Raw genomic sequence first — 12,299 nt, forward strand, 5'->3', positions numbered from 1 at the left:
CTCTTGATATACAATTATACTGATAAAAAATTGAAATATTAGAAAATTGTTTAAATGTTTTTATTTCAGACAAATATTTAATAGATCAAGTATTAAATTTTAATGTTTATATGTCTTATATGTATAATAATCATAGACTATTTCCAAAAATTATAAATTTTTAGATAAAAGATTTGAAATTTTAATCAATTATATTGAAAATAATCTATAAACTTCAAGGAAATATATTAAAAATTACAGAAAATGTATAATAAATTATTATTCATCGTTCACCACATTGAGTAACGTTACGTAATTGCCGCAATTGGATCGCGCAGTTTTAAATTTATATCACTGTCATCAATAATTGTTCGTTGAAACGTAATTCATGCTTACTAAATAATTATATTGTCGTAGTGGAAAGTCCCTGCCTGTCTGATTTTCATGTAATAATGCACAGGACAGTTATAATGGAAGAGTGATGTAAATGTATAATTAAAGAGAGCGAAAGAGACAGTGGATTGTAATAAATTTTTAAATGGGATATGTTTTGTGTACAAAGGGTTACTACACATTGGTTTACTTCAAAATAGATAATGTACAAAATATTCTTCCCTTTCTTTTTTTTTTTAGGATTAATTTGAAAATGTCATTAAGCAAATATATTTAGAATTAAATTATATATCTGTGCTATAAACATAAATTTTATTTTACTATAATGTAATATGTATATCGTAACATATTTCACTATCTATAAACATTTGGCAATTATTTTTTCACGTTATAAACACACAGCGCATTACAACATTATAATATATAAATTGTATAAAACAATTGCATCCTACATACGATATAAAATCAGAAAATTCGTAAATTAAGTATAATTAAATTTTAGATATTATTTTACCTACATTTAATTTTTATCATTATTATTTGTGTATGGTATTTATGTATGTGTATATATTAAATACTTATTCATATATGTATAATAGTTTGCATAAAATTATTTATTATTAATAGAACACTAAGGTCATATCATATTTGCATTAATTATATTTAAAAAGATATCTATATAAAAATGACGTAAATATAGCTATATTTTCTACACTTTAGTTACTTTAATATTTTTATTTTTTTTGTATTCGTAAAAAATAATGAGCAATATTTGTAGCATAATTTCTAGGAACTACATTATATCATATATTCGCATAATATCATTATGCGAATTTGAAAAAATTTGTTGCTGGTGACTTATGAAGCTTCATTTATTCACAGCATGGTAAAGTTTATATACTATATTATAAAATAAAAAATCACTTTTTAAATTTAATTTTCTCTTGTATTTCAGAATTTTAAAGAAATCTATTATAATCTACACTCTATACAACCCAACAATAATCTTTTTGCGCGAATATATGCAAACATGAGAAAACTAGAGAGGGAAGAGAAGAATATAAATTTACCTTTTCGTGACCTTTTATAAAATGTACAAACTAGTATTATATTAGGACATAATAATAGGAAAATAAAATTAATATCTACACAGAGAGAAAAATGTTTGGTATTTGTAATTATAATTATATGTTACTATAATTATGATTATTACTACTATAATAATAATCATAATTATAGTAATATATAATTATAGTTACAAATACCAAATATTTTTCTCTCTGTGTATGAATGAGTAAAATATTTATTGAGTTTTTTCATAATAATTTAAATTATATCCGACATCACACTTGTGAAATACAATAATGTTGCGGATAATGAAAATGTATATAAAGTTTTTCTTGACAGAATAGCCTTTTTCTCCGTCTTGTTCCATTATCGGAGAGACTTCTTTTTATCATAAAGACGACATTCCCGGGAGATTATCAAAAAGCGATAGAAAAGGACATTTTCTCTTCATCGAGCGCCCTTTTGCGCTTCCTCTCTTTCCTGCACGAAACTCGCGCGTCAAGAAGCGTAATCGTTTTTGTACCCGATAACGTGTTTTATCCGCCACCTTTTCCGCGCTCCTTTCTCCCGCGATTCACCAAAAGCGGTAGCCTTTGAGAATCACGATTTCGTAGAACGATAGAAGCGTGCAGTTATTTGTTAAGAGGACACGGCAAAGTCGACCCGAGGACCAAGGACAAAGGAGATCAGCGTGAAAAAAGGAGACGCGCGTCGCACGTTGGAAGATGCAATCTGCCATGGTATTGTTTGATGCGATTTGCCAGCAGTTATTGTTTCGTACGTCGCAGCCACGAAGTTACACAATTACGCCGACATCGTTGTACGGATTCGTCTCTCACGACGTCTTACTGGTTCCTCTCTTTCTTGGTGTTCCTCTACTATTCCCTGGGGCACAAAAGCGGTTGCAGTCGAGAGTCCGTCGTAGCATACCGACTCTGTTGGATTGTTCGGGACTCTCGGAACTCGTGGAAGATTTCTGAATGAAAGAGAGAGAGAGAGAGAGAGAGAGAGAGAGAGAGAGAGAGAGAAAGAGAGCGAATCAAGGCTTCTTATTCTCGTCACTTTTCTCGACGTTTTCGCGATATTTCCGCATTTCTCACCGAGGTGCTATCAACCTGGAATGTTGGAAGACACGAAGTGAGTAAAAATGGATAGTAAGTGGCGTATACAGAAAGTGATTCACGGAAATACTCCTTGATGATTAAACGCATTATGGCTGAAATCGGTTATTTTCAGAGTAGCGTCGGAAGCACATCGTTTATCGCAAGATAGCCATTGTTATTTTCTTCTCGGAAGAAAGAAAATCTTTCTGTATTTTTCCTATCGACGCGCAAAATATTTTTACTATTTCTTTTACGACTGTTTAGTGTTTTTTTTTTATAAGGCACTCATAAATTTAAAATATATCATAAAATATTCTGTGAAATGGTATACTCAGTATTTCATTGATTTAGAAGGCATATCGAAGACAAAAAAAGTTTTTTTTTTCAATATAAAAAAGTCAATTCGTAAACATAAGAAAATCAATAGAAAAATTCTATCCAACATTTTCTTATAAGATTTAGTTATTTCCTTGGAAAAGAAAGCAAAAGATATAAAGAAAAAATAAGTTTTAGCCAATGTATGTATGTATATAAGCGTATATGAGTTGAGTATAGGTGTATATATAAAGAGTGATAAGTTTGGCTACAAAAACTTGGCCATTTTGAATACTAATTATTATTTTTAGTTACATTAATTATTATTTAATAAAATATAACTTTTTAGCAAAGGGATAACCACTGTAATCGTGGAACAGAATCCTCGAAATCTTTATAAAATTCATCTGAAATCTCTATGTACAATCCGATAATATGCAACCACGAGAAATCATTGCATAATATTAAATAAAATCGTATATTTTACCAAATGGCTTCATATATATGAAAAAATTATTTGTAATCAGATGAAATCATATGAAATCATGTAATCTGTGGGACACTATTTCAGCTAGTGGTTATCTCCTCACTTTTTAATATTTAATAAAGTACACAGAGAGAAAAATGTTTGGTATTTGTAACTATAATTATATATTACTATAATTATGATTATTACTACTATAATAACAATAACAGTAACTATATATATAGTTCCAGTAACAAATGTTATAATTGGCAACCTAAAATGACAACCATATTGTTTATGGTTGTCCCAAAATATAACTATAAAATTATAGTCACTTGAACCATTTTTATGGTAATTTCAACTATTTTATGGTTATAACAACTATAATTATAGTCATTTTAAACTCCAGATTAATTTTCATTTAATATATATAGTAATAATTTAATAAACACAAAACTTTATAGCTACACACTGTTAAATCTATAGTATCTTTAACCTTAAGTTGCCACTGCTCCTACTAAATATATCATTATTTTATATTAAAACAATGATTAAATTTGATACTATACAGAGTTAATTTGACACCATATAGTGTCGAATTTAAACATTGTTTTATATAAAATGACAATATATTTAGTAGGAGCAATAGCGACTTAAATTAGATTAAATTTAATAGTACTAAATAGACAATAAATTTAAGGTAATTTTTAGTCACCCAATATAGAGTACTGTAATGCATAAATGTATGAGTGTCTGCAGTGTATTGAACTCGAGTCCGTGGGTTTGCTAAGCTCAACTGTGCGGATTAGTCATCCCTGCGGGAAAGCTATCTTCTAAGTCTTTCATCGTTGCTATCTTCTCCTTTGTTGAAATCCATTCGAGGAATCAAATATCATTTGAATCGTTCATTTTAACCGAGCCAATAAAATTAATCGTGAAAATGGCACTTCCGTATCGTCCCACCATCACAAATTTGTTCGACTCTCCACACGGTGCGCAGCTAATCTCACCCATGGGATTCCAAGGCACGGATTTTTGGTCTACGTGCATATATTGTGCATATACAATATTTACATTAGAATGCAAACGATCTTCAAGCAGCCTTAGTTGTTGGCGCGTATGCATATTCTCGTCTAGACACCTCTTAGTATTATACTTCGTCGAAATCGTCGAGTCGGCTCGCGCGGCCTGTTTAATATGTACGAATACATAATTATCGAGTTACGGACTATGCACACGCAGACAGGTTCGCGTGTATTTACACGGTATAATTTGATATGCTGCGAGTTGTCCAAATTGTACCAATTATGCGTAAATTATTGTGTATGAGGATGAAGGGTAGTATACACATCACGCGGGTGCAATTAACACCCACGGAACCGATAGCGAATGACCAAAGATGCCTGACGAATGTTCGGTTATTATCAGTAATATGTACACTCGATATCGGCGCCAACGTTATCCGCTTTTGATATCGATATCATTGAGACAAACATTGAGATAAAAATACAAAGAAAAACTTAAATATTAATTAGAAGTACTATTTTTTTTTAAATTGCGTATATACCGAATATATATATATATTGAATAAATTGCGTATATGTATATCGAATAAATCAGTGCTACAGCGATCGTAAAGATTTATTCTTACGTATCGCGCTTGCCTTTCGTTAGCGGGCTTTGAGTACGTTCTTCACGGAGCATCGATGAACGTGATACGAGTGCACGTACGACGAGGCTCCTGGGTAATTACACGAGATTCTGCTTGCCGAAGCGCGATCTGTTATTTCCGTCCCTCCTTTTTTTTATTAGCCAACGGTGTGCATAGAAAGCTGTATAAACGAGATAGGCACCAGAAAGCATTCGCAGCATCGCCCTCCCTCACCGTCCCTACCTACTCGCTTTTGTTTAACGCCTTATCTCACCTACTAGCAATACGATCTATCCAGCGCAAGAGAGTAAATCTGGAATCGGATTAAACGAAGATGGACCGTTATTCTTTCTTGAATTATTACACGTTCCTCCTGCTACCTATCATCCTTCGATTACTGTTTCATATTTTGAGTTATGAGAAATATATATTTCCTATAAATGTACCTAATAATAAAAAACTTAACGAGTAATTTAGTGAATTTGACTAGTGAAATTGACATTTGTTTAGATTTAATTAGAATTTACTTTGATTGCTTAGTTTATACGACACTTTTCATAATATTTAAGATCAAAATTTGCTATAATATATATTCCCCATTATTATATAATATAAATTCCATTGGAATTCACTAGATTGAGAAGGTTCGTGTGAATAAAAATAATAAACTGTATGCCATAATGAGTTACTTCGTTCCACTGAAAGTGCACTCGTTACTTTGCCAAGGTTTTCGCTTTGAACATGGTGAAAGATATTTCCCGAGAGTAATGGCATGCGATTACTCCTTTTTGAAAATCTGTACCTATTTCGTTTATTTTTCGAATTGCGATTGCTATGGTTGCTCTGATGCTTTTTACAATCTGACTGATCGTAGATCGCAATATTCTATATATGTATATACATTACAAATAATATTACTTGTGACATTTTGATCGTTTCTATACTATGACTATAAGTATATTTCGTAATTTTTATTATACAATTTGGCATACAATTTAACATATAAATAATTTTGAAAATATTTCGAACAATCTAGATATATTTGAAATGTAATAATTTTATACCCCTCCTCGTATTTTAATACTTAATATCCACGATGATTTTTTACTCATGATGAATCATTCTTGTTCCAAGTTGATTTTCATCACAAGTATTGTTAAGTGACTCTAAGATATATTTTAACATCTTTAGAAAATATTTACAAAATTATGTATATTAAAAATTGTACATAAATGTTACAACTAATAATGTAAATGTTACTTATAAAATAAAAAAAATATGCAAGTTACGACAATCGTATATATTAAGGATTATTAACAGTGGCTTCTCTTTCAGAGGTGAGTAAATAAAAATACACATTAAGTAAGAAGCAATACCGGTCGCGCGAAGCTGGATCCCGAATGCTTGAAATAATTTCATGTGAACTTATATACCATGTTTGTGGTCTCTCGAATTGCGTGCTAAATTCATTTTCCGGAATTAGAAACGCAACTGAACTCATAGTAATATCATAAATTAAATTGATTAGCAATTTAATAATTTGATACTCAATTGGCATTTTTTAAAGAAAATTTCAAAATGCGATTTCAAACCATATTTACTGTGACTAGTTCATCAGTCGAAAGTTTCCCAGTCTTAATGACATTTTTATACCAGTTCATTGATTGTTTTGGAGTTCTCGTTCGATTGGGATCCGTAAAGTTTACATATACCAGTCCAAACCGTTCTCTGCAAACCAAATTTTATAAATATATTTTTTTTCTTAAAAAACTCTCATAAAAACGTATCAAATAATAACTTACGTATAACCACTCTGCCATTCATAATTATCTAATAAACTCCAAACAGCATATCCTTTCACTTTACATCCATTTTCCCAAATGGCGGTTAACATTTCTTTCATATAAGAATCCAAATAGGATATTCTTAAATAATCAATAGTACAGCATTTGTCAGAGAAACCATTCTCCGTAATAAAGATAGTTGGGTTATCATATTCACGTGAAATCTTCTTAATAAGCTCCCGAAATCCAGCAGGAACAACCTTAAAAATTTATATGATTTCTGCACATTCTCCATATCGATATAAATAATATTTTATTCGCATTGAAAATTTACCCTTAGTTTAAAAATTAAACTAATTTTCTAATTTTATTGTATTTAAGAAAGACAACATATTCAATTCAATTTATAATGCAAAATATTCATTACTTCGTAAAGCGTAATATTACATTTAGCAATAGTCAATTATTAATTTCTCCATAATCGATCATAATTTCACCAGTTTTGTTCGATTCAGCCAAATATGCATATTTTCTGAAATACATTCGATTCTGATTTCCAATTTATGGCGTTGAGTACAAGTTATGAATAATTCACAGAATGAATTATTCATAATAATAAGTTAAACCATCTGTACGACTTAATTGTGCCTGATGCGTTATCAGGGTCAAATTAATGAATTTCTGGCAAGCCCTACACAAACAGAAGTTTCGAGCACGCGAAAATTGATATCCGCTAGTTTGATACACGCAATTAATATGCATCTTCTATATTGGCTAACTAACTCTGAGCCAATCCGAAGCACTTTTTGGCCATGATGGATCCACGCTCGTTTTCACGCCAGAATAATCGTACCACGCGTGACCTTGTGTTCGTGGTACTGTTTCCACAAGTTTCGAAGTGTAATGATTTAATGCAAAGAAATCCGATGTACCTCTTTAAAAAAACAAGAGATAATAAGAACCGAAAATATATTAGTCCATAACTATAACTCAACAAACAAGCTGACCTTATTTGTGATGTCAAAATAACGCCTTTAATGCTATTTTGACGTAAAAATGACGACAAATAACGTTAACTTGTTTGCTAGATAATTAGTAACAGTATTGCATGTTTTTATTACAAATTTCTTACTTAATATACTCCACCCATTTTGGTGAAAATTTAGGCAAGAGTGATCTCGGAAAACCATCCAATTTACTATTTTCAGCTATATGGTTTTTTATAATTTCTGGGTAATCACCATCCTTTGAAAACACGGGATGAGCCACCCACCCACAATCAAATTGAAAAATTACATCTACTGCTTCAGTATCAGAAGGAGTTTTGGGAAATGCGCCTGAACAAGATACAACTATACCAATTTGGCCTTTCTGCCGTTTTCGAAATTCTGTATCATAGATATGATAAATCTTAGCATGCGCTTTTAGAATATTATGCATGCACAGGTATTTGGCGGGAGCACCTAATTTCTTTCCTAAAACCATATTCCATTTTAAAAAGACTCTATTAAATTTTACGAGATATTTCTTGTTAAATAACAAACAGATATAAAGATACCTGGTGCTTTTCTGTCATCAGCGTACCCCTGATTACAAATAACGGCGGGTTCATTAATAGTCACAAAGTATTTAACTTTGGGACCGAGTTCTTTGAATATGATTCTTGCGTAATCAGATATCCATTCAACCATCATTTCATTGGTCCAACCACCCATGCTTTCAAAGACGGTTGGATGATCCCAATGAAATAAAGTAACAAATGGTTCGATACCATTGGCTAATAATTCGTTAGTAAGATTTTTGTAATAATCGAGTCCCTCTTGATTAATCACATTGGCGTAACCAGTCGGTAAGACACGTGACCAACTGATAGAAAAACGGTAAAAGTCAACCTGAAATATTATGACATGATTAAAAGTAATGGCCATTGATTTGTAACTACTAAAATATTGTATTATATAATAAATATGTACTACATAATCTATTATCAAATATTATGGTATTCAATGTATATTTCATACATAGTCAGGAGTTTTTAATATATTTATACGGAACGTACTCCCATGTTCTTTAATAACTGCACATCTTCTTTATACTTATGATAGGAATCACAAGCCACATCACCATTGCTACCGTCAATTATTAAATCTGGATGTTCATGCGCAAATTTGTCCCAAACATTCTCGCCTTTACCTTTTTAAATTTAAATACACCATAATAAATTAATTATAAAATTGATGAAAACGCTTGTACGATATTCTATGAATCCTATTTGTATATTTAAAACCTCTTAATACTTCAATAATTAAATGATATTAAACTTTAAATAGAAACTCTTTACATACCTCCTTCATTCCAACCTCCTTCTATTTGATAAGCAGATGAAGCAGCACCAAATAGAAAATCTTTAGGAAAAGATAATAATGTATTGTCAGCAAAGCTATGCGTGACAATAAAAATAAAGCCGAAAGCGACTCTGAGAAATGAATAACTCGCCATTGCGAAGACGACTGAACATCAGTAACGACCGCTGAGTATTATTAATTGTACACGCGCCGATAGGAATGATGTTCCTCGACGTTCGGCGCGCGGCGCTACACACTCGTACCGAAGCACACACGTACCTGTTACTGATAGCGCGGGGGAGGCGAGGAGCGCGAAGAGAGAAAGTAGTGGGGGGTGCTCCGATATTCTGTCCTTAGCGCAAGGCGCACGATTGAGAGAGAAAGTGTTGTAATTGGACGTGATGCCGGCTCGCGGTGTCTTTTCGTTGTCTTACACATTTGTTACTAGTACGAGTGAGATACACTGGTGTCTCTCGCTCGCCGATATTCATAATAATTTTTGTGCATAATTACAACATTACGTGTAATTTTGAGACTCATGGTAATAGCTTTGCATGCATTTATAAATTTGCAGTGTGCAATATTAAATTCATACAAAGCTATTACAATGAGTCTCAAAATTACACGTAATGTTGTAATTATGCACAAAAATTTTTTACAGTATTAAAAATTTTTATGCATAATTACAACATTTTGTGCATAATAAAAAAAAGTATTATTATGAATATCGGCGAGCGAGAGACACCGGTGGATCTCACTCGTATTAGTAACAAATGTGTGAGACAGCGAAAGGACACCGCGAGCCGGTATCATGTCCAATTACGCTTTCTCTCTCAATCGTGCGCCTTGCGCTAAGGACAGAATATCGGAGCGCCCCCCACTACTTTCGCTTCTCGTCTCCTCCGCGCTATCAGTAACACGTACGTGTGCGCTTCGGTACGAGTGTATAGCGCCGCGCGCCGAACGCCGGGGGATACCGTTCTTGCTGGTACGCGCGCGCGCGCGTGTACACACACTAGTCACTCTCTCTATATTCTTCTAAAAATAGCAATTATTCTCTTAACTTTTGCTCCTCCTACACATTGTGTAACTTCTTATTTGTGTACACAAACACTTACATAATATTGTTTTCGATTAATACACATTTGTGCAATGCGTGGTTTAATCAAGTTTTTCCTGTGTGTTTCTTCGAATCAATTATATAATTTCTAATTATATCTTACACTGTTAGAAACATGACCAGCGCGAGTTTCCTTTACATATAAATGAAGCTCGTGGTTATAAACGAAATTAAAAGTAATGATTTAACTGAAAATTAAGTTACAGTAGTTACTTAAATGTAATGAATGTGTACATTAAAGTTATGAAAAATACATTAAATTTTATGTACATAAATATACTTTTCAGTTATAAATATATTAAATTTAATGTAACGTTATGAAATTAAGTTCAAATTGTGTAAATTAAAAGTATATTAAATTTCATGAAATTTTTAACAGTGTATTAACTTTGAATAAACATTAAAACTTTTGAATAAACATTAAATACAAACATAGCAGCAATTGTAATGCTTTTCTTAGGTTTTTCCATTATCCATAACATATGCTAACATATATATATATATATATAAAATATTGGAATGATTTAAAAAACATATATTTAAAAATAATATTTATAAAACAATAATAATATATTATATGTTTGTATCAAAATACACAGACAATAATTAAATATTGAAAACTGTGTAGATATGAAACATAATGCTTTAAAAATAAAAAATTATTATATAATAGCTATATCCGTCAACATCTACTAATGGAGTAATAACTGCAACGTAAATTTCGCAAGTAGCAATTTGTTACTATTACGAAAGCTTACATGTGCATTCTCGTGCACATGTGTGTCGCAAGTACATGAATAGAGTAATTTTATTTAAAGTTACAAATTATTCTGCTTTATATAAAATAGCTTATATAATACTTTTCTAAGATTTTAGTATAACAGTGATATAGTGGAAATTTATATCTTCGATAATTTATCATAAATATTACGTAAATTGTACAAAAATTTAATTTATAATAAATAATATTTTATGTCAATACTTGTCATTTTACATCATACAGTTTTGAGGTACCAAAGGATTTACGGATTATCGCCGTATCATATCATATAATTACACTGGGGGACGTGATTTTTGCTGTTTGAATAAAAGATAGCATTTCCGATGTATTTTCGCGCGCTGAACACGAATCTGGTGATGAAATTGCTCTATCACGTCTGGTTTGTGAGAAAAGTGAAGTTAAAGGTGTCAAAATTGACGTTTTTTGACATATTTGTGATTTTTTTGTTAGCGAAGTAAATTTTTTCTACTTTTGTTTACGCCATCTTAAAGTGCCAACTTTTATCTTCAAAATATATTTTTTTTAACGCCGTACGTTTTTTTTCACCGAGATAATTTCTGCGTAGTCACGCAAAGAAAAACGTTCTGTGCCAAAAATGTTTTTGAAGAAAAAGTTTTAAGAGCTGTGTGATGATTTTAGTAGCAAGGTTTTTAAGGTCACTAAATTCGAATCTGAAGTCAAAACGAAAGTAGAAAAAAAAATTTACTTCGCTAGCAAAAAAATTACAAATATGTCAAAAAACGTCAATTTTGACACCTTTAACTTCACTTTTCTCAAAAACGTGACGTGATAGAGCAATTTCATTGCTGGATTCATGTTCAGCGGGCGAAAATACATAGGAAATGGTGTCTTTTATTCAAACAGCAGAAAAAAAGTCTTAAAACGTCTCCCAGTGTTATTAACGAAAAAATTTATTATCTTAATGGCCGATAAACTATTCGGTTTGAATTTTTAATTAGTTTTAGTTAAGGATGTATCTGAAATACATCCTTATCGTTGACAAAAGCCCCCCCCCAATTCGAAATATTTGCATAACTGCACCAACATGTAGTAAGTTCAATGATAACTTATATAAATGGTAGATAATACAATACATTTATTTTTAAAAAGTTATTTTTCATTTTTTCAATATTTTATTAACTTTATTTGTCATTTTTCAACTTTCTATAACAAAACATTATTTACCAATGCAAAATGGAAAAAAGTAATTAGAATATGATTAAAAAAGATAAATATGCATTATTTAAACAATATAAATATATTATTATGACAGAACATGGCAGAATATGCCATA

General features: G+C 31.2%; 1 protein-coding gene across 1 annotated transcript; it reads right to left on the bottom strand.

The window, feature by feature from the left end:
* Positions 1–6,254: 6,254 nt before the first annotated feature.
* On the bottom strand, positions 6,255–9,313 carry LOC108727731 (myrosinase 1). Its single transcript, XM_018455951.1, has 7 exons — positions 9,105–9,313; positions 8,819–8,952; positions 8,318–8,651; positions 7,892–8,234; positions 7,543–7,693; positions 6,778–7,019; positions 6,255–6,703 (listed from the first exon to the last, which is right to left on the bottom strand). The coding sequence occupies exons 1-7, from the start codon at positions 9,256–9,258 to the stop codon at positions 6,562–6,564; spliced, it is 1,500 nt and encodes a 499-aa protein (XP_018311453.1). The 5' UTR covers positions 9,259–9,313; the 3' UTR covers positions 6,255–6,561.
* Positions 9,314–12,299: the final 2,986 nt, after the last annotated feature.

Source organism: Mycetomoellerius zeteki, unplaced genomic scaffold (assembly GCF_001594055.1).
Source record: "Mycetomoellerius zeteki isolate Tzet28-1 unplaced genomic scaffold, Tzet1.0 scaffold52, whole genome shotgun sequence".
NCBI lineage: Eukaryota > Metazoa > Arthropoda > Insecta > Hymenoptera > Formicidae > Mycetomoellerius > Mycetomoellerius zeteki.